Source organism: Notechis scutatus, chromosome 5, assembly GCF_049901735.1.
Source record: "Notechis scutatus isolate UNSWTSFEM ecotype Mainland chromosome 5, rNotScu1.2, whole genome shotgun sequence".
NCBI lineage: Eukaryota > Metazoa > Chordata > Lepidosauria > Squamata > Elapidae > Notechis > Notechis scutatus.
Window position 1 is genome coordinate 78726952 of NC_142013.1, and position 23723 is coordinate 78750674.

The 23723-nt window shown below is 41.2% G+C and overlaps 2 protein-coding genes across 2 annotated transcripts in view; one reads left to right on the forward strand and one right to left on the reverse strand.

Moving 5' to 3' along the window:
- The window catches only part of TUBGCP5 (tubulin gamma complex component 5), a 379326-nt gene that overhangs the window by 147379 nt on the left and 208224 nt on the right, over window positions 1–23723 (forward strand). The gene's annotated exons all lie outside the window — the stretch shown is intronic.
- Window positions 2962–23723, reverse strand: part of JADE3 (jade family PHD finger 3) — a 32592-nt gene continuing 11830 nt past the window's right edge. Inside the window, exons 7-10 of the mRNA XM_026666856.2 lie at window positions 11302–11418; window positions 10170–10640; window positions 9293–9410; window positions 2962–5812 (exon numbers count right to left, since the gene is read on the reverse strand). Of these exons, the coding sequence (XP_026522641.1) occupies window positions 4914–5812; window positions 9293–9410; window positions 10170–10640; window positions 11302–11418 (1605 nt within the window). The 3' untranslated portion in view covers window positions 2962–4913. The remainder of the gene's footprint in view (window positions 5813–9292; window positions 9411–10169; window positions 10641–11301; window positions 11419–23723) is intronic.

The following is a 23723-nucleotide window of genomic DNA, read 5'->3' on the forward strand; positions in this document are numbered from 1 at the left end:
ATAGAGTATGTAGAGCAGGGGTCTTCAAACTTGACAGCTTTAAGACTTGTGGACTTCAACTCCCAGAATTCCTCCTCCAGTCATGTTAGTTCAGGAATTCTGGGAGTTGAAGTCCACAAGTCTTAAAGTTGCCAAATTTGGGGACCCCTGTTTTAGAGGGTCATTGAAGCACTTGGAAGTTTATGTGTCCTCAAGGTCACCTGATTAATGCTCCTGGTTGCAGACTACAGGAAAAAAACAAAGTCCAGTTGCCTCCTGAAAAAGCACCTTTGGGACTACAAAAAAAGAAAACATCTTAGAAAGATATCAGTAGCTACATAATGTTAGTTCTCAGAAAGTATATAGAAATCAAACGCTGGAAAAAGAGTGGATAAAAGAAGCAGATATTTAAAAAAGGCAGGAACTATATAATTGTAATCCTATTTTCCAAGGATCCTTTGGAAGAAACTACAATCCAATTAGTATTGTCTTGCAAACCAAACATGACATTCACATAGTGCAGTGCAGACACCTAATGTTTTTAATGTGACTGTGACTAGTCAAAAACTGAAACTAATATTTGGCAAGTCATTTGATTAGTTACAACAAAACAAAACTGTTACTGCTTGAGAATAAAGATTGTTGTGTGTAGCTGAACTCTTGATGCCCCAGTTATGTGCATAGCTATACATAAATCTTAAAAACCAATTCAGGTCCTTGGGTTGCATATAGTGAATATTGACAGAACTATTTCACATACTTTGTTTAAATTAGGATAATGTGAAGTTCTAATGCTTCCCAGTCCAAGCAGGGGTTGGAATCAAATGATCTCAAAGGCCACTTCCTACTGTACTGAATTTGTTGTGTGCTGCATTTAACCACCAAGTCTCTGTCCCCTATAATGCATCTTGGAAAGTTTGCAGGAAGGTACAGGTATTTCTTGTATGTTAGAATTATATTGCCTGCTCTGTCTAATTTAGGAGAGCAGTACATTATTATTATTTATATACTGTCTGACTTGCAAAGAGTCTGAGTGGTTTACAAATTATGAAAAACACTTAAAAAGCAAGACAACACAAAATAAAAAGGAACAAAAATGGCAGGAATAACAGATCCAGGTGGGAACAAAGGAAAAGAAGGGGCTTAAATCACACTTTGCCTGGGCAAAGATCCAGGTTTTCAAGGCTCTTCGGAAACACCCAGTGTGGGAGTCACTCAAATCTGGAATAACCGAATTCCAGAGGAGTGCTTCCGGGACCTCAGTAGATTGCATTGTTTTAATCAGAGAAACCTGGACCGTGCCAACCCTGACAGATTGATTCAGCCAGGTAGATATTATGGAAGACAGGTAGTCCTGTAATAAATCAGTCCAGATGCCATGTAGAACTTTATAGGTAGCAAATAACATCTTGAATCATACCCAGAAGCAATTAGGAAAGCAGTACAGCTCATGAAGGAGTGGTATTACATAGCATACCAAGGCACGCCCATCACTGTTTGTGCCACTGCGTTCTGGACCAGTTGAAGCTTTGAGGTGGGCATTCTTTGTGGGGAACTTTGCAATGAAGTGATCAGGTCATGAAGGATGTCTGAAGGATCCTCAGTCTAGGAAAGGGCACAACTGGCCCATCAGATGAAGGTGTGCAAAGGACTTTCTGGCTAAAGCTTCCACCTGCTCATCAAGCAGGAGCTGAATCCAGGAAGATCCCCAAATTACACACCAATCGAACGGACAAATGATATCTCATTCAAGGTCAAAGATGGAATACCCCCAGATCCTGGTGATCCATACAACCACAGCCACTGGGATCAAGTCAAATAGTTCCTTTCCATCCAAATCCACACAGCCTCCACACCAACTCAACAATCGATTTGGCCAGGCCAGAGTTAAAAGACATAATTGGATATCACCAGTGTACTGGTGACACCAAACCTCAAATCAGCAGATAATCTCACCCAATAATTTCATTTATCTGTTGAAGAGGAGAGAGAAAATAAAACTCCATGGCCCTCCATTCTTTTTATTTAATATAATACTTTTTATGTCTTCATTTCTTAGGCCATTATAACTGACCTACTTTAACATAGTCTCCTTTTTAATCAAATATTTAGCTTACTCTAAATTTAGAAGCTATCTGGGGATCTCTTTGTCAGGCCAAAAAAGGATGTTATACACATTTCCTAAAAGAAACAATAATGCCATGATCTTAAAATTAATTGCAAGAAATAGTAGTAAGTAGTGCTCCAAATTCCAATGTTAATTGTATAAAAGCAAGCAAATAAAAAGTACTGTGCTAAATTAGGCAAAAGGTTGCATGTTTTTCTGGAAAAAATGTTATTGAAGACTGTCATAAGGGGCATTCCTACTCCCCCTTGTCTTATATAACATGGGGAACCTTTGGCCTAGTAGTTAAGGCACCAGGCTAGAAACCAGGAGACTGTGAATTCTAGTCTCATTTTAGGCCTGAAAGCCAGCTGAGAGTTTGGGTCAGTTACTCTCTCTCAGCCAATCCACCTCACAGGGTTCTTTTATGCAGCAAATAGGAAGAGGAAGGTGTATTAAGTATATTTGCTGCCTTATTTATCAATATAATAAATGCAATAAATAAATGTCTTTTTTAGGGTGACATATTGTTAAAATGTTTGATTCAGAACTGTTTGATCCCCATACTGATTTAATAAAAGAACAAATTAACCAAATGCACAGAATTCATTAAAACTCATACAGACTTATTTATATTTATTTAATCTGATTTTTAGTCCTATAAAAATTAAGAGTCAGACATTATCAAATCTATATATGGAGACTATCTCGGATTATGTGCAAGTTCTTTAAGATTCTCAAGGCCACTTACACACAACTGGGGTTGCCCATGTGCTTTTTTTTTGGGAGGAATGTTACTAGTCCTTCATGAATTAACTAAAGTACTAAATACAGTCTTCCTAAGTATTACAGTCTCCAAATAATCACAATGAAAAAGGTAAGGTTAGCAGTTTCATAATTTAATGAAAAAAGGTATTGTAAAAAGGAAACGTCTGAAAAAGACAGTCCATTTTTTAAAAAAAACAAACTGAATTTGGGTATGGCATATGTGTCAAAGTAAGAAAACAAATTAAAAGGTAACACTGCAAAGTTAGCTACTGAACACTTTGTGAAAACTAGCAATTATATTTTGTAGATAGATACTTGAAATTATGAAGTTAAAAGGTCCTTTGTGTATCTGTGGAAATCATATAAAAGTATTAGGGAAAAACACTATTGCCTGATGAGATTTATTTTAAATCATCAATCTAAAATTTGCAAAACAATTATAGTTTGCAGAAGAAGCACCATTTCTTTTTTTCTCAATGCGTGAGTCATTAACTGTAATGTTTTCTCCCCCGGCTACTGAAAAATTGTACCCCAATTTAGTCAGAACCAGTATGTAGAGAAATGAATTTTCTAGCACCATTCTGAATGGCTCAAAACACAAAGGCTACCCTTTCTCAACAAACTTAAAATGAAATACAATTGCATATTTACACCAAAGGAAATGCCTTAAAAATACATTTTTTAAAAGACAAAAAATAGATACAAAAGTTGACAAAGCAATTTTAAATATGCCTAAAACAAAAAAGCAGACCTGCCAAATTTATTACATAACTTTCATGAGTCAATTTATTCTTCCTAACTAAATTGAATAGTATTAAGGCTTTCAAGGACATCAAGGCCCTCATTTGTTGTTACTGGATTCCAAATGTACAGCAATTATTGTTGTTTCACATTATGGCATTACATTACCAAACTAAATATGTGATTGCTCCAAAAATAAAATGATTTTTATTCTGATTAAAAATCGGGTGTGCAGCAATGAACAAAAGAATAAATTATGTAATGATGTTATGTGTGTGCATTTTATAATATTACAATATGTTAGTTTTAAAAAAATTAAAGTAGCTATGATTTTTGATTATTTTAACCTAGAATTCAATGTACACAAACCTTTGCATAAATTGATTTTAAATGTTTTGGCTCAGAAATCTGAACATATTTGTTAGCTTACAAAAAATACTAACATGTTGGGAAGGGAATCAAGTTTTAAGAATATATGGGAAAATTTGGCATCACCGGTGATTGCCTGAATATGTTAAAGAAATTAAGTACTTCTAGTGTTAAACATTATCCACACACCAGCCATTTTTATTGGCTGGCTGCATAACCTATTTTACAGGTGCAATGCACAACAAGTTACTATGTACAAAGGGATTAAAAACAATTTAAAAATACTAGAAGTTAAAAGGTATTTACAGAATACAGCAATTTATAATAGTGAAAAGGAACACAAATTTTAGGAGTTTACTATTGGGAAAAATCTAGAGGTCAGTGTGTGTTTGGCAGCATTAACTGTGGAGTTTATAAACCTTCCTCAATAGATTAGGAGGATATATGATATATTCTGATGATATATAATGTTTATTTGAAAGTAAGTCCCACTGAGTTAAAATCGGTCCTACTTCTAAGGAGTTAGGATCATATAATTTGTTCTAATATTGACTGAGAACATGATTTTTTCCCTAGTAGTCACAAAACTCAATTCAGGAAAACACTTTGGCAGACATTATTATTTCAAATGTGACAATTCTTCCAAAAGCTGCGCTTGAAGTGTTTTCATGAAATGAGAATCTACTGCAGCTGCAACAAGAATTATCTGGTCACTTGGTAGATTGTCACAGGATGATGAAAGAGCTTTTTGAGATTTTTTTCCCCCCCAAGCAATATTTTTTGGGGGGCGGGGGAGCAATCTCCTCAAAAGACCAAACCATTGTACAGTTTGGAGAAAACATTGTCACTTGCTTATGGACCCTGCACTCTAACCTGGAGATTTCCCAAGGTTTATAATCATTACTCTTAGATACCCACAAAGCTGAGCTATTTTCATTTTCAGGGATTTCTATCACCTTTGCACTGAACTATGAGAAATGAAGTTTCTTTTCTTTCTATGTTGACAATCTCTACTGAAGTCTTTATTCGGGCTTTCTCTGTCTGAGGTGCTTTTCCTCAATCTGATCTGCCCTTTATTCTTTTCACTCTCTGCTTCAGAATCGCTGAGTTCCAGATCAGGGCAATACCCATCATTGTCTTGATAGGGGGCATTTGATATTCCCATTTGATATTCAAAAGTCTGCTTGCCCCATGGACGCTCTCTCACTGAAAGCCTTCTTGAAGGTTTTTCACACCTGAGATCTTCAGTAGTCCTCACCAAACTGTTGGTTGCTTCTTTGAAGGACCTGCTAAAGTGTTCCATTGTGGATTTTCTGAAGGTACTCTGGCTAGCCTGGTGGGCAGAGAGTACAGATTGTTGTTCATATGTTGTTTGGCTAGAGCTGTCTCGCTGAGTGATATCTCCAATTCTGCTCATTAAGCCATTAGATTTTTCTAATTTAGAACTGTGTTGAATTTTCCCATTTCCAACAGAAGAATGCCCATGGAATGCAGCTTTAAGTGCCAGGGGTTTGCCAGATGATTGCCCAGGATGAAAAAGTTCTGATAAGTTCTCAGACCCAGAATCCTTTGCTTCAATTCTAGGTTTTGTAATGCCTTCCAGTAAGCCATTGCATCTGTTTTCATGCTGAAATCTTGAGTAGGACTTCATATTTGAAATAAATGTTTCCTTGGATAGTGAAATACCTCTTTTATTATAAAACATGGCATTGTTATCAGGAGAAAATGTTTTGGTGCTAGTTTTTAAGTTACTTTTGCAATCTCCCAATGATTTTGGCATTTTTAATTTCAAAGTGATTCGAGGAGGAGGGTAGAACAGCGTATTCTCTAGTGCATTTGTCAGGGAATGACCTGAAAGAGATAAAGGTAAGAGAAAGATAATTAAGATCCAGCTTTTATCATGAAAACTTGAATAATGTATCCTTTATGAAACTGTTACATATAGCAATCACACATATTTATAATGTAAATTGCAATTTTTGAACATGCCATATTTTTCTTTTTTACATTTTTTTGGTTAAATTTATTTGCTGCCTATCTTGCTGTGGGGCTACTCTAGGTGGCTTACAATACAAACAGAGAAATGAAAAAAACGGTAAACATAAGAGTAGCAAAGTAATGGAATAATACAATAAACAATGAAAAAGAAAAGAATGAGAACACATATGAAAATAAAAGATGGGCGGATGAGGAAGCAAGGGGTGACGGGTGGGATTTTCAATCAATCTGGTAGCCATCTCCAGCAGAGCCAGGTCTTCAGGCTCTTATGGAAGGATAGGAGGGTAGAAGCAGATCTCACCTTGGAGGGTAGGATGTTCCAAATGATGGATTACTATGGCACAGAAGGCTGTTCTTATTTGATCCTGAGAGTCAAGATTTCTTTGACAGACAGGATCTGCAGGAGGCCCTCTGCCATTACAAGTGGGGCAGGCTTGTCTTAGCAGGTTGAGATGTTTCATCAGATAGCCTGGACCTATGCCATTAAGGGCTTTTTAAAGGTCATAACCAACATCTTGGGCTGCATCCAGAACCAAGCCAGTAGCCAGTGAAGTTCACAGAACAGAGGTATAAAATGGGCAGTCTAAGGACTCCAAAGACTGCCACATTGAACCAGCTGAAGCTTCCAAATGGATTTCAAGGGTAGTCCCACACAGAATGCATTGGAGTAGCTGAGAGATGGGGGTGGATCTCTCACTCCCTATCAACACCAATTGGGACTGGCCCTGTCTAGCCTCAACTTGCATAGCCGGCCCAGAAGGATACCATGGTAGATGGTATTAAAAACCATTGAGAAGTCAAGGACAAGAATGGTTGCAGCGCCGTCTTAACAGCATTATAGGACTTAGGCAAAGCAGTGTACTGGGGCCCCTACGACAACTACTCACAGGAATAAAAAGGAATGGTATGAGTGGCTGATGTTGCATCTGTGTTGAACTACAGTGTTAATTTTGGAAGTTTTCCCATTTTCTCCTCCTCCTCTGCAGCTCTTTTCCTCTTCTGTGCTTCACTCAAAACATTAAAATGTTCAATGTTGTGAATGAACCTCAGATTTAATCACTAATAATCTATGCATAGCCCTACACCTGTGTTCATATACCATGTATATATATAACCAATAATCATGTCATTAGGTTCATTACATATATCTATGAACTCATTGGACTGAACAGAATGACAAGCTTGCACAGAATAATGTGTGGGCTCGTCTCATTATCTATGGAAAAAAATCAGTGTTAATTTCTATTAATGCCTGTTAGTACTAATTAAAAATACAGTAAAATGTAATAAACGTTGCTGTATTTATATGATACAAGGTGCATTGAAGAGTTAACATACATATTAGTATGGGGCCCCTATGTTCGTGGGGCCCACGGGCAAGTGCCCATCAGGCCCCTGTGTTAAGACAGCCCTGAATGTCTTACCCCCATCTTGATCATGCCAGAGATTGTCCATAAGGGCAACCAAATCTGTCTCCGTTCCATAGCCCTAAATCCAAGGGTCCAGAAAATCCGTTTTATCCAGGACTCTCTGAAACTGCCAAGCAACCTCCTCTTTTAATATCTTCTATAAAAAGGGAAGATGGGAAACTAGAACAAAGTTGTCCAGATAGATGGGGTTGAATGATGTTTTTCAAGGAGAGGACAAACCAAGGCCTCCATACAAGATCCCAGGAATGTCCCCTCCTGCAGTGAGGAATTTATTACTGAATGAACCCACCATTCTGGAGGCCATCATTCTGGAGGCTTTTGCCGGCCAGGAGGGACAAGGATCTAATTGACAAGTAGTTGCACTGACAACACAGAGTCCACTTCCTTAAACCCAACAGGACTAACTGTTCCCAAATTACAGAGCAAGACATCTCTCTAGGCATCTCATAAGGACCTGCACTGTGCATGAGTTCTAACTGGAAACAAATCTAAGTAATTTTATACAATAGGCATTCAACAAATTCTTCTGCACACCCCTGAAGATGATAATTCAAACCCATCTGGCCTAGAAGGTACTGGGTGATCTGGGACAGGACCAATGGGGAACACTGTAGAAGCAATAAAAGTATAGAACTAGTGTTGTTTTGATATTTTTATGATAGGCCTTAATAGTTCTCTAAGCTGTGTCCAGCTGGAGTCATCATTCATTTTCTCCAGTGGCACTCTATAGACATCTCTTAACCCGTTTCAGAACACTCAATTCCTCCATGAACTATAGGAAATGACGGATGCCAAAGGCTGAGAGTGGTCACCTAGGTGCAATCTTGTCCAGAGCCTCAGTGGCCTTATGGCTCCAGGCCATTACTAAGGCTTTGGCAGGACTGTGCAGCAAATTCCTAGGGATATCCTTCAGTTACTTCTGGGACCCATTTGGGTCCATCAGTCTCCAAGGGCAGACTGCTCAAATGGGTTCAGTCAGAGGAGGTGGTGCACGAGAACCTCAGGGATCTCAAGGAGTGATCTGATCATGATGTTTTTGCTCTCCAAATACTGTTTATTTGCAGGTATTAAAGCTGTTTAGATTTTGAGAACACAAATGTAATCCATAACAAAAATTATTATTAAAAATGCTTCTGTACTGTTTGTACAATTGAATGCAGATGTCTGTTGGTATCTAGACTGCATATTTTTAAATGGGAAAACCTACACTGTACAATCAAACAAAACCAAAGTATTATACTGTCTGAACCTGATGGCGTAGTGAAGCTCAGGGCTGTTAGGGGCTCACAGACTATCAACCTTCTTCTGATGGTTAACTACTACAACTGCCAGGACCACATTCTTGTGGGGCTTTTTTTCTTTATTCTCCCACTGCCTTTATTATGGCTTGCATTACAAGCAAAAGAAAAATCCAGAGGTAACAGTCAACTGCTTTCTTTCTGTTAAGTTCTAACTTAAAGGCTAAAAGGATTGATGCCAATGTGAGTGCCAAAGTCAATTTAATATAATGATTCTGGGGGTAATTTTGCAAAAGGAGAATATAGATTTGGACAAGCTTTGAATAAAAACATTAATTTGAAGAAATAATTAGGCCAAGCCTGGGAAAAACAGTAGAACAAGGTAAGGGTCAGAGAAAAGGGGTGATTCCATATCCAAATGTGGAATCCTATACAGATTCTCTCTGAAGCAATGCAAGCTTCACCAGATTCCCACATTCTAATATATTCTATAATTATCCAGAGTTATTTAAACAGTGAATGTAATACAAACAATTATAAAAATTGAACTATAGCATATAAATATTATATAATTTATTCTCATTAAAAGGAAATTTAAGATTACTATCCAGTGAAGGTTGAGAGATACTCATATATAGAAAATAAGTCTGTTATGCATTCATTACCTGCAGCAATTTCCTGATTAATAAGTTGGACTTGTAAATTGAAGACCTGTTCATGTGCTTTGCTATGAGAAAGTTTTATTTTTTCTCTTCTGCTTACCATGTAGCAAAGATTCCTTACCTACAGAAAACACAAAATCAAGCACCTGAAAAATCTGGCAAAATATTTTTTTTAAACCATTAAGAATAAATTCCTTGATAAAAGATTATTTATATCTGTATAATTAAAATTATTTACAAAAATGAAATCTAAAGATACAAATTATATTTAAGTATCATGGCTTAAAACAATTCTTTTTAGAACTCCAGTTGTAACTAATAATGCATAAAAAACTGCTTCATCTGACAATAATCTCTTTTGATTTTCAGGAATCAAAAATGGACACCCACCTGGTTACAGAGGACTTTAAGGATTTCAGGAAAATAACTTTCATTTATGATATTTGCAGCTTATCTTGCAGTTCATATTGTATAGTTTTATGTTCACCTGAGCACTTTCTTTATGATCCCTTTAAAATACTCCAATTTTTCAAAATTTTCCCTTTTATAACTCTAGTCCCATTTTACTATCCATTCACAAATCATTCTTTTGGATACTTTAAATGTCCACAATAAAAAAAATGATCAGTGATCATCATGTCTGAGAAGAACCAGATTAGTCTCTTTTCCTGTTTTTTGGAGGTAGTTTCTAAAACCAGTGTTAAAAGGGAAGTACAAGTCTGAAAAAATATTATCAATGAGGCAGTTTTTCCCCCAACATTTAAGATATCCATAAAGTATCTTCCATTTTAATTATTACTCTATCCCTCATTCTCCAGTACTGGTTTTTTTTTTTTTTCTTATTGCAACAGCTTCATTTATAACAGCACCACTTACTTACCCTCTCTAAATCCTGTCTCAAGTGCATAAACATTCTCATTCGAGTATGAATGCTATCTTCTTTTGGCTGAACCAAGCCATTTTCTTCATCCTCCTTGGGAGGAAATAATGGTTTATTAAAGTTACTCTTCCTTTTTAATTTCCAGTAATTAAAGGTCAAGTCCACAGTGAGCTTAGGAAGCCCCAGTTCTGCTGCAACATCATCTATTCTCACAAGGGAGTAGAACTCTTCCTCCAGTTCCTGAAGTTTCTGAGCACGCAAGCTAGTTTTCTCACTCTCAGTTTGCTTCTGGTCTACTGTGCTCTTGAGGTTCTCTGTATCAGGTATCAAATTTTGCTTAGTTTTGCTATGCTTTAGACAATATGACTTGAACTTGACTTCATCACCATCATCCAGGATTGTTTTCATTTCTAAGCTATGCTCAAAGGCACATGTGACGTGAAAGGCAGTGATACAGCTCTTCACAGAGCACTGTTGAATGAAAACAAATCAAGCATCAACAGAACAGATATTGAAAAATCCCCTTAATAAATTTCTCATAATTATAGTGGCCCACGCCTTCTATTACAGAAAAAAAAACCCAAGAAACCTGCTTCCAGCAATGCACTTTTATCTCTCTCTCCCCCTCCCCCATATAAAGCCTTTAGTCACTTCTGGAGTTCCTCTTAAATTGTCCCCCCCCCAAAAAAAACTAATCACGCTAAATAATTCACCACTTCCTGACGCACAGTTAGTAACGATTCAAGATTTGAACAGAACTTTTAAGCAAATCATCTCCTTAAATAAGTTACATGTTTTTCTGTATGTGACCCACAGATCCCCCCAAAAGCATGTACCAACTGTGAAACATATGCACCCATGAATATGCCAAATCTCTCTTCCCACAATCAAATTAGAAAACTTCCACTATCCTACAAATGCCTAACTATTTTGTTTAATGTCCACTTTCTTTTTCCAAAGACCAAAGATTTCTAAAAGCTGCTTACCAGGGAACAAAGCGGCTGCTAAACTTGTATTCTTTCCTCATATTATGAGGAAGGTATTTGATACCAATCAGAATGAAATATGCTTGGCTAGTGAACCATTTCAATTCTTTAAGTTCAAAGATTACAGCATATCAATCAGCATATACCTGGATACAAGCACCAGTTTTCACTTTGCATAAACTGCAAACTAAAGCCCATCTACTTGGAGGAATGTGGGACACTTTTGTAATCGGTTCCATCCTTTCTGGACAAGCAATGCTTACCTATGCAAAACATACAAAACTACTTTATTTTTCTACTTCAGCATTTTGCAAAACAAAGAAAACATTTAAGCCACAGTAATAATGCTAATAAGTTAAAATGAAATTAATTGATTTCTGACAAGGTTCTCAGGATAGCTAATACAGTGTAAATATAGTAAAATACTATAGCTTTTTTGCTCTGAATAGAACCGATTAGTAAATATTATATAAGCAGTCACAAGAGGAAATTGATGGAATAATAATCATGATACAAGTAGCATTGCCATACTAGCATCAAACTTCAAAGTATCCAAGGATGGGCTTTGTATCATGATATGACCTGTACTGCAAATTTTCATCAGTATGGTTCATTAGGTGTACCACTGGTTTATAAAGGAAGTTGCGGCTTTGAGCATCACATGGGTCCAACGAAAGACTAGGTTGGTTCACCTTGGGGTCTACTGGAGAAGACCCCAAAGTGAACCAACTGGGCTCATCCTGACCTAGTTTTATTTTGCTTATGTCTGCCAATTGATTTTAATTAATATACAATTAATTGGGCAGATTAATAATAAAAAAGATGTCTAAGAAGGGCAATCCTCAAAATGACAAAGGAATTACAGCTATGAATCAAAGACAGCTGAGTCAGCACCCTGAAGCAGTAGTAAGGAAAAATGATGATGAAGAAAGAGGAAAATGCCCCATATTCTCTCTAAATCCAATCAAATGCAAAAATCAAGAGATATACTTGAAAGGGTTGTAATAAGATAAAAAAAAAGCTTGAGGACTAAAAAAAAAGATAAATTACAATGGAGAATCTGTTCTTTTTCCAAGATAACAGACTTGTCACACTACAAAGAAGAAAGGCCTTCAGATCTCTAACAGAAGAATTACTCAAAAGAAAAATATGATAAACGGGAGGTCACTTTCATGCCAACTGGATTTCAACCACAAGGAAAATATACCGTGTTTCTCATATAATAAGGCCGGGTCTTTTTTTTTTTTTTTTTGAGCCTCGAAAAAACGGCTAGGCCGTCTTTTCGGGGGTGACTTAATTCCCCCCCCCTTGCATCCTTGGGCAGGCGGGCGGCGACGGCTTGGATGTTGACCTCGGTGTTGGTGGGCACTTCGTATTGGGAGACCTTCCACCACTGTTGCTTTCCCTTCTCCCATGCTGCCGCGGCATTTGGAGCAACGGCGTGGCGTTTGGTGCAGCCACGTGGCATTTGGCGCAGCCACACGGGGCCGGCCAGGGCTCCTCCCTGCAACCGGAGCCCGGTGGAGACACTCAGCTTCAGGTGCTCCTGTTGCCGCCTTCCCGGGCAAAGCCCATTCTTTTAAAAACGACGGCCTACTACCGGTACGACAAAGCCTCCCCTGCCCGAGAGGGCAGCCCAACCCCACATGGGGAGGCGAATCTCCTGGGGCCGCAGCGCAGGATCAGCCCACCCTGGGAGAAGCGACCAGCCGCCATCCCTGCCTGGTGCTGGGCAGAGCGCGAAGAGCTTCTCCTGGGGCGCCCAACGCAGCTGACAGGTGGGCCCTCCTGCCCGGCAGCGGAGCTCTGGCGAAAGCAGCAAGCGCCTGTCGGGCCCTCTGCTCATCCCGCCAGGGCCGCGCCAGAGCCATGCGGGCTTGGCAGAGCTGGGAAAGCGAGCCGCGGGTGTACACCCGCCTGCCAAGCGAAAGAGCCGGGCCGACCCGAGCTTGGCTTCCTTCCCAAGTCCCTCCTGCCTGACCCCGAAGGGGCCACTGGGAGAGGCCGCCCGAGGCAGTGATAGCGCCCACCCATCCATGGACAGGGAGGCAAGGCGACGGCCTGCGCCGCGTCCTCCTCCAAGCTGAGCCCCGCCGAGTGAGTGCCTCTGCCCGATGCCCGTGCCACTGCAGCGTTTGGAGCTGCCGGCGCGTTTGGAGATGCATGGGGACGGGGGCGGGCTGGGTGAGGGGTGGAAAGGACGGGTGGCTTCGGGCTCTCTCCGCCAGATCCACAGGTTCCGGTTGCAAGGAGGAGCACTGGCTGGCTGCGCGTGGCTGTGCCAAATGTCGCGGCGTTGCTCTAAACGCCGCGGCAGCACAGAGAGAAGGGAAAGCAACGGTGGCAGAAGGTCTCCCGATACGAAGTGCCCCACCAATGCCGAGGTCAACGCAGGCAGCACCATATCCAGGTGTGCAACAAAAGTACTTCCTAACGGCAAGACCCGCCGCCATTCCCCCCCATTTTGCATGTTTTAATATAGGCCTTAATTTGGGGGGAGGGGCTTAATTTCATTTCATGCCTATAAAACATGCTGGGACTTCCTATTGGGGGAGGCCGTATTGTTAGAGAAACAGGGTATTATTTTTATACTCCAGAGATTAAACATTCTTAATAAACCTAAATAATGCTTCATAAAAAATTAATAAATAACAAGCTGTGAGACTTGAAAGATTTGTATAACTTGAGAAGATATGACAATGGAATAATTCAGTTTATATCACTCATAAGTTGGTTGCTGTTTGCAACAAAATATTTGATATTGTTTATATTAGTTGGCAAATACTTAAGATAAAACAAAGACGATAACAAAGTATTTTTTGGAAGTTAAAATAAAGATGAGTTGGGAAGGGTTGAGAGGTGAGAGCTCAACATAGCATTCACCTAAACTAGTTAGAGTGAATTCTGTGAATTCTATTCACGTGTTCTGAATAGTGAGGGTGGGAGGAGTAAGTGGAGAAGGAGATTCAGGAAAGCTGTGAAAGAATAGGAGATGAAAAGGAAAGCTGGTCAGAATAGGGTAGTTGGGGTTTCATTGTGGGTAATTTGTTTTGTAGGAATAATAAAGAAAACAAGAAGTATAATGGGAGAACAATAGGATGGTTTCATTAAATGTTAGGGAATAAGCTGATTCAATAAAAATTAGAACAAATAAATACTAAAAATCCTTCAATTTAACTGTAATCTTACAGGAAATATATAATATATATATATATATATATATATATATATATATATATATATATATATATATATATATATATATATATATATATATATATATATATATATATATATATATATATATATATATATATATATATATATATATATATGGATCTTTGGTTATTCGGGTTTTCTCCCGCAAGATTCAAAGTATCTAGGCAACGCCGGCGAGGTCCCACTCGCCATCTTCAGGCTGGTGCTTTCGGCTTAGTGCCAGTGCAAGCAGTGTGTGACCGGAGCTGCCATCTCTCTATATATACAAGTGGTGGGGGATGGTGTGCTGGGCTGGTTGGCTGTGCTGCAGCCTCTTGATTGGTTGATGGAGTTGATGTTGGTATAATGGGCTGTGTAATGGCCTTTTGTTGTAGAGATATCCTGGATCTTGTGCTGTCATCTCCTGGGTCGTTAGCCTCTTGTGTTTTAAAGGCTTGGGTAATGGGTTGTGTGATGGGCTTGTGAGTTCTTTTGTTGTGGTATCCTGGGTCTTGCGTTGTAATCTCCTGGGTCGCTTTGTTTTTGATCTCTTTTCCATTAGCCTCCTGTGTAGTAACAGCTTGGGTAATGGGTTGTGTGATGACCTTGTGAGATTTATTGCTGTGGTATCCTTGGTCTTGTGCTGTGATATCCTGGGTCATTTGCTGTGTTGTGACTTCTTGAGTTCTTGAGGTGTAATTTCTTGAGTTTTCTGATGTGATGTCCTGAGCGGGTGGCTGTGATGTAGCATTTTGGGTTTTTAATATGGCTTTGAGTTTGGGGTCTGGGTCTGTGTTCGCTTGGCTTCGAGTTCGTGGTCGTGCCACATCTTCATGGTGGGGGTCAGTTCGCTTCATGTATGGTTCAGAGGAGTTTGAAGTGGGTAGTGATGCAGCTGCAGTGCGGCTTCTGGTCTGTGGTCGTGTCTCATCTTCTGTGTGGGTGTGAGTCTGATTTTTACGTGGAAGTGTGGTGGTGGCATCTTGTGTGGCCCTCATGGGTGTGGGTCTGGTGTCATTTATCATGTTGGGTACTGCCTGTTCATGAGGGCGGGTTTCCAAATGGCTGGTAAGCGGGAGGTGTCATCTCTTTTATTCATGCTGTGTGGGCGTTTTTCTATCTCTATGGCTTCTCTGATTATTCTGCTGCTGTGGTGTTCAGTTTTGGCGATAGTTCTGGTATTTTTAAAGTCAATCTCATGTCCTGTGGCTTTGAGGTGTTGGACCAGGGAAGAGGTTGGTTCTTCTTTTTGATTGAGTTCTTATGTTCTTCAACGCGTGCACTTATTCTTCTGTTAGTTTGTCCAATGTATGTGGTGAGGCAGGCAGTGCAGGGGATTTCATATACTCCTTGGTTTTCTAACTCGATTTTGTCTTTAGGGTTTCTTAGGATGGTGGATATTTTTCTGTTTGTGCAGAATGCTGTTTTAATGTTGTGTTTTTGGAGGATCTTGCTGATTTTGTCTGTAGTGCCTTTTATATATGGGAGGAGGGCTTTGCCGCTCTCTTGTTCTCTGTCTTGGATTTTGGTTGGGGTTTCTTTTTGGATTAGGTGGGTGATCTTCTTTCTTTGAAATCCATTGGCTGTTAGTACGCTGGTGAGAGTGTTTAGTTCGGTTTTTAGGTGTTGTTCATCAGCTAAGCATTTTGTTCTGGAGATGAGTGTCTCAGCTACGGAATTGATCTGTGCTGGGTGGTGGTGTGAGAGTGCGTGTAGATAGCGGTTTGTATGTGTTTTCTTTGGTAGATGGTGTGTCCTAGGGAGCCATTGGGTTTTTTGTATACCAAGACATCTAGGAAGGGAAGTTGATTGTTAGCTTCTGTTTCCATGGTGAATTGTATTTTGGGGTGTAGGCTGTTGAGGTGTGTGAGGAAGTTGTTCAGTTTTTCTTTCCCGTGTGGCCAGATTATGAAGGTGTCATCTACGTATCTGAGCCAGAGTTTGGGTTTGTGATCATATTTTTCTAGAGCTTGTGTTTCAAAGTGTTCCATGTAGAGGTTTGCGATGACAGGTGAGAGGGGTGATCCCATGGGTGCTCCTTCTATTTGTTTGTATTTTTGTCCATTGTGGTGAAGTATGTATTGGATAGACAGTGGTTGGTCAGATCTAGGATGTGCTTGGGGGTTGTATTTGTTTTGGATGGCTGTCAAGGCTTCTTTTATTGGCACTTGGGTGAAGAGGGATATGACATCAAGCTAACTAGTAGGTCGCTGGGTTGTAAGTTTTGTTTTTTATGATCTCGATGAACTGGAATGAGTTTCTTACATGTGAGTTGATGGATTCTGCATAGGGCTGTAGTTGTTTGGTGAGAAATTTGGCTAGGTTTTGTAGAGGTGAGCCTATGGAGCTGACTATTGGTCTAAGTGGAGTTCCTTCTTTGTGTATCTTGGGGAGACCATAAAGCTTAGGGCATCTGGATGATTTCTCTCTGGGTATGATTCTTTGCTGGATTTCTTCACTGATGGGGGAGGCTTTTATTTTGGATCTGGTGGTTTTTTCTAGGTAGGTGGTGGGGTCTGTCTTTAGGGGTTTGTATGTGGGGTCTAGGAGTAGGTTGGTTAACTTGGTTTGGTAGTCAGATGTGTTCATAACCACTGTCGCGCTGTCCTTGTCTGCTGGTAGGATTATTATGCTGGTGTCTTCTTTCAGGTTACGTAGTGCAGTTTGTTCTTCTTGGATAAGTTGCTTTTGGGTGGTTTGCTAGTGCAGAGGATGTTGGTGATTTCGAGTCTGATTCTATTAGCCTCATCAGGGTTGGTTTTGGTCAGGCTGGTTTCAACTCCGCATATGATGGTTTCTGTGGGGATGTGTTTGGGAGCAACAGCAAAGTTGAATCCTTTGAAAGGACCTTGGTTTCGCTTCGTGAGGATCTTGTCTGAGATGTTGTGCACTGTTTGTTTCATGTGTGGCTGTGAGGGGGGAGTTGGTTTCTGGCATTGTTGTAGTTTTCTGAGTTTGTTGGTGTGTGTGTCTGTTTTGAGGGTGGTCTGTGTTTCGCTCTCCAGACAGCGAGTTGTTTGGATTTGTCCCAAAGTAAGGGGTGAATCTTGTTGCTGAGTCTGAGGTGAAGTGTAAGAAGATCTTTGTTGATTTGGTCTAGGAGAAATCTTTTTGTGTGAAGTTCATTTCTAATTAGGGCCAATTCTGTTCTTTTTAGGATGCGTTTGGTGGCTGCTGTGTTGGTGTGGAATTTCAATTGGAAGCTTGTGGGAATTAAATTTTGATCTCGGCAGTTGCATAGGAATGTGAGGTCACATAAAATGGAAGCTCTTGGACTTCAAGTTTTTCATAAGTCCTGGTCAGATGGTGGGTTTCCTCCCGTAGAGGTGCAATATTTGTTTTCTGAGGTTCTCGCGGTATTTGTATGTGGATCTTTGGTTATTCGGGTTTTCTCCCGCAAGATTCAAAGTATCTAGGCAACGCTTCGGGCGAGGTCCCACTCGCCATCTTCAGGCTGGTGCTTTCGGCTTAGTGCCAGTGCAAGCAGTGTGTGACCGGAGCTGCCATCTCTATATATACAAGTGGTGGGGGATGGTGTGCTGGGCTGGTTGGCTGTGCTGCAGCCTCTTGATTGGTTGATGGAGTTGATGTTGGTATAATGGGCTGTGTAATGGCCTTTTGTTGTAGAGATATCCTGGATCTTGTGCTGTCATCTCCTGGGTCGTTAGCCTCTTGTGTTTTAACGGCTTGGGTAATGGGTTGTGTGATGGGCTTGTGAGTTCTTTTGTTGTGGTATCCTGGGTCTTGCGTTGTAATCTCCTGGGTCGCTTTGTGTTTTGATCTCTTTTCCATTAGCCTCCTGTGTAGTAACAGCTTGGGTAATGGGTTGTGTGATGACCTTGTGAGATTTATTGCTGTGGTATCCTTGGTCTTGTGCTGTGATATCCTGGGTCATTTGCTGTGTTGTGACTTCTTGAGTTCTTGAGGTGTAATTTCTTGAGTTTTCTGATGTGATGTCCTGAGCGGGTGGCTGTGATGTAGCATTTTGGGTTTTTAATATGGCTTTGAGTTTGGGGTCTGGGTCTGTGTTCGCTTGGCTTCGAGTTCGTGGTCGTGCCACATCTTCATGGTGGGGGTCAGTTCGCTTCATGTATGGTTCAGAGGAGTTTGAAGTGGGTAGTGATGCAGCTGCAGTGCGGCTTCTGGTCTGTGGTCGTGTCTCATCTTCTGTGTGGGTGTGAGTCTGATTTTTACGTGGAAGTGTGGTGGTGGCATCTTGTGTGGCCCTCATGGGTGTGGGTCTGGTGTCATTTATCATGTTGGGTACTGCCTGTTCATGAGGGCGGGTTTCCAAATGGCTGGTAAGCGGGAGGTGTCATCTCTTTTATTCATGCTGTGTGGGCGTTTTTCTATCTCTATGGCTTCTCTGATTATTCTGCTGCTGTGGTGTTCAGTTTTGGCGATAGTTCTGGTATTTTTAAAGTCAATCTCATGTCCTGTGGCTTTGAGGTGTTGGACCAGGGAAGAGGTTGGTTCTTCTTTTTGATTGAGTTCTTATGTTCTTCAACGCGTGCACTTATTCTTCTGTTAGTTTGTCCAATGTATGTGGTGAGGCAGGCAGTGCAGGGGATTTCATATACTCCTTGGTTTTCTAACTCGATTTTGTCTTTAGGGTTTCTTAGGATGGTGGATATTTTTCTGTTTGTGCAGAATGCTGTTTTAATGTTGTGTTTTTGGAGGATCTTGCTGATTTTGTCTGTAGTGCCTTTTATATATGGGAGGAGGGCTTTGCCGCTCTCTTGTTCTCTGTCTTGGATTTTGGTTGGGGTTTCTTTTTGGATTAGGTGGGTGATCTTCTTTCTTTGAAATCCATTGGCTGTTAGTACGTTGGTGAGAGTGTTTAGTTCGGTTTTTAGGTGTTGTTCATCAGCTAAGCATTTTGTTCTGGAGATGAGTGTCTCAGCTACGGAATTGATCTGTGCTGGGTGGTGGTGTGAGAGTGCGTGTAGATAGCGGTTTGTATGTGTTTTCTTTTGGTAGATGGTGTGTCCTAGGGAGCCATTGGGTTTTTTGTATACCAAGACATCTAGGAAGGGAAGTTGATTGTTAGCTTCTGTTTCCATGGTGAATTGTATTTTGGGGTGTAGGCTGTTGAGGTGTGTGAGGAAGTTGTTCAGTTTTTCTTTCCGTGTGGCCAGATTATGAAGGTGTCATCTACGTATCTGAGCCAGAGTTTGGGTTTGTGATCATATTTTTCTAGAGCTTGTGTTTCAAAGTGTTCCATGTAGAGGTTTGCGATGACAGGTGAGAGGGGTGATCCCATGGGTGCTCCTTCTATTTGTTTGTATTTTTGTCCATTGTAGGTGAAGTATGTATTGGATAGACAGTGGTTGGTCAGATCTAGGATGTGCTTGGGGGTTGTATTTGTTTTGGATGGCTGTCAAGGCTTCTTTTATTGGCACTTGGGTGAAGAGGGAGATGACATCGAAGCTAACTAGTAGGTCGCTGGGTTGTAAGTTTTGTTTCTTTATGATCTCGATGAACTGGAATGAGTTTCTTACATGTGAGTTGATGGATTCTGCATAGGGCTGTAGTTGTTTGGTGAGAAATTTGGCTAGGTTTTGTAGAGGTGAGCCTATGGAGCTGACTATTGGTCTAAGTGGAGTTCCTTCTTTGTGTATCTTGGGAGACCATAAAGCTTAGGGCATCTGGATGATTTCTCTCTGGGTATGATTCTTTGCTGGATTTCTTCACTGATGGGGAGGCTTTTATTTTGGATCTGGTGGTTTTTTCTAGGTAGGTGGTGGGGTCTGTCTTTAGGGGTTTGTATGTGGGGTCTAGGAGTAGGTTGGTTAACTTGGTTTGGTAGTCAGATGTGTTCATAACCACTGTCGCGTGCCCTTGTCTGCTGGTAGGATTATTATGCTGGTGTCTTCTTTCAGGTTACGTAGTGCAGTTTGTTCTTCTTTGGATAAGTTGCTTTTGGGTGGTTTGCTAGTGCAGAGGATGTTGGTGATTTCGAGTCTGATTCTATTAGCCTCATCAGGGTTGGTTTTGGTCAGGCTGGTTTCAACTCCGCATATGATGGTTTCTGTGGGGATGTGTTTGGGAGCAACAGCAAAGTTGAATCCTTTTGAAAGGACCTTGGTTTCGGCTTCGTGAGGATCTTGTCTGAGATGTTGTGCACTGTTTGTTTCATGTGTGGCTGTGAGGGGGGGAGTTGGTTTCTGGCATTGTTGTAGTTTTCTGAGTTTGTTGGTGTGTGTGTCTGTTTTGAGGGTGGTCTGTGTTTCGCCTCCAGACAGCGAGTTGTTTGGATTTGTCCCAAAGTAAGGGGTGAATCTTGTTGCTGAGTCTGAGGTGAAGTGTAAGAAGATCTTTGTTGATTTGGTCTAGGAGAAATCTTTTGTGTGAAGTTCATTTCTAATTAGGGCCAATTCTGTTCTTTTTAGGATGCGTTTGGTGGCTGCTGTGTTGGTGTGGAATTTCAATTGGAAGCTTGTGGGAATTAAATTTTGATCTCGGCAGTTGCATAGGAATGTGAGGTCACATAAAATGGAAGCTCTTTGGACTTCAAGTTTTTCATAAGTCCTGGTCAGATGGTGGGTTTCCTCCCGTAGAGGTGCAATATTTGTTTTCTGAGGTTCTCGCGGGTATTTGTATGTGGATCTTTGGTTATTCGGGTTTTCTCCGCGTAAGATTCAAAGTATCTAGGCAACGCTTGGGCGAGGTCCCACTCGCCATCTTCAGGCTGGTGCTTTCGGCTTAGTGCCAGTGCAAGCAGTGTGTGACCGGAGCTGCCATCTCTCTATATATACAAGTGGTGGGGATGGTGTGCTGGGCTGGTTGGCTGTGCTGCAGCCTCTGATTGGTTGATGGAGTTGATGTTGGTATAATGGGCTGTGTAATGGCCTTTTGTTGTAGAGATATCCTGGATCTTGTGCTGTCATCTCCTGGGTCGTTAGCCTCTTGTGTTTTAACGGCTTGGGTAATGGGTTGTGTGATGGGCTTGTGAGTTCTTTTGTTGTGGTATCCTGGGTCTTGCGTTGTAATCTCCTGGGTCGCTTTGTGTTTTGATCTCTTTTCCATTAGCCTCCTGTGTAGTAACAGCTTGGGTAATGGGTTGTGTGATGACCTTGTGAGATTTATTGCTGTGGTATCCTTGGTCTTGTGCTGTGATATCCTGGGTCATTTGCTGTGTTGTGACTTCTTGAGTTCTTGAGGTGTAATTTCTTGAGTTTTCTGATGTGATGTCCTGAGCGGGTGGCTGTGATGTAGCATTTTGGGTTTTTAATATGGCTTTGAGTTTGGGGTCTGGGTCTGTGTTCGTTTGGCTTCGAGTTCGTGGTCGTGCCACATCTTCATGGTGGGGTCAGTTCGCTTCATGTATGGTTCAGAGGAGTTTGAAGTGGGTAGTGATGCAGCTGCAGTGCGGCTTCTGGTCTGTGGTCGTGTCTCATCTTCTGTGTGGGTGTGAGTCTGATTTTACGTGGAAGTGTGGTGGTGGCATCTTGTGTGGCCCTCATGGGTGTGGGTCTGGTGTCATTTATCATGTTGGGTACTGCCTGTTCATGAGGGCGGGTTTCCAAATGGCTGGTAAGCGGGAGGTGTCATCTCTTTTATTCATGCTGTGTGGGCGTTTTCTATCTCTATGGCTTCTCTGATTATTCTGCTGCTGTGGTGTTCAGTTTTGGCGATAGTTCTGGTATTTTTAAAGTCAATCTCATGTCCTGTGGCTTTGAGGTGTTGGACCAGGGAAGAGGTTGGTTCTTCTTTTTGATTGAGTTCTTATGTTCTTCAACGCGTGCACTTATTCTTCTGTTAGTTTGTCCAATGTATGTGGTGAGGCAGGCAGTGCAGGGGATTTCATATACTCCTTGGTTTTCTAACTCGATTTTGTCTTTAGGGTTTCTTAGGATGGTGGATATTTTTCTGTTTGTGCAGAATGCTGTTTTAATGTTGTGTTTTTGGAGGATCTTGCTGATTTTGTCTGTAGTGCCTTTTATATATGGGAGGAGGGCTTTGCCGTTCTCTTGTTCTCTGTCTTGGATTTTGGTTGGGGTTTCTTTTTGGATTAGGTGGGTGATCTTCTTTCTTTGAAATCCATTGGCTGTTAGTACGTTGGTGAGAGTGTTTAGTTCGGTTTTTAGGTGTTGTTCATCAGCTGAGCATTTTGTTCTGGAGATGAGTGTCTCAGCTACGGAATTGATCTGTGCTGGGTACTAACAGCCAAACTAACAGAAGAATAAGTGCACGCGTTGAAGAACATAAGAACTCAATCAAAAAAGAAGAACCAACCTCTTCCCTGGTCCAACACCTCAAAGCCACAGGACATGCGATTGACTTTAAAAATACCAGAACTATCGCCAAAACTGAACACCACAGCAGCAGAATAATCAGAGAAGCCATAGAGATAGAAAAACGCCCACACAGCATGAATAAAAGAGATGACACCTCCCGCTTACCAGCCATTTGGAAACCCGCCCTCATGAACAGACGAGTACCCAACATGATAAATGACACCAGACCCACACCCATGAGGGCCACACAAGATGCCACCACCACACTTCCACGTAAAATCAGACTCACACCCACACAGAAGATGAGACACGACCACAGACCAGAAGCCGCACTGCAGCTGCATCACTACCCACTTCAAACTCCTCTGAACCATACATGAAGCGAACTGACCCCACCATGAAGATGTGGCACGACCACGAACTCAAGCCAAACGAACACAGACCCAGACCCCAAACTCAAAGCCATATTAAAAACCCAAAATGCTACATCACAGCCACCCGCTCAGGACATCACATCAGAAAACTCAAGAAATTACACCTCAAGATCTCAAGAAGTCACAACACAGCAAATGACCCAGGATATCACAGCACAAGACCAAGGATACCACAGCAATAAATCTCACAAGGTCATCACACAACCCATTACCCAAGCTGTTACTACACAGGAGGCTAATGGAAAAGAGATCAAAACACAAACGACCCAGGAGATTACAACGCAAGACCCAGGATACCACAACAAAAGAACTCACAAGCCCATCACACAACCCATTACCCAAGCCGTTAAAACACAAGAGGCTAACGACCCAGGAGATGACAGCACAAGATCCAGGATATCTCTACAACAAAAGGCCATTACACAGCCCATTATACCAACATCAACTCCATCAACCAATCAAGAGGCTGCAGCACAGCCAACCAGCCCAGCACACCATCCCCCACCACTTGTATATATAGAGATGGCAGCTCCGGTCACACACTGCTTGCACTGGCACTAAGCCGAAAGCACCAGCCTGAAGATGGCGAGTGGGACCTCGCCAAACGTTGCCTAGATACTTTGAATCTTACGCGGGAGAAAACCCGAATAACCAAAGATCCACATACAAATACCCGCAGAACCTCAGAAAATATAT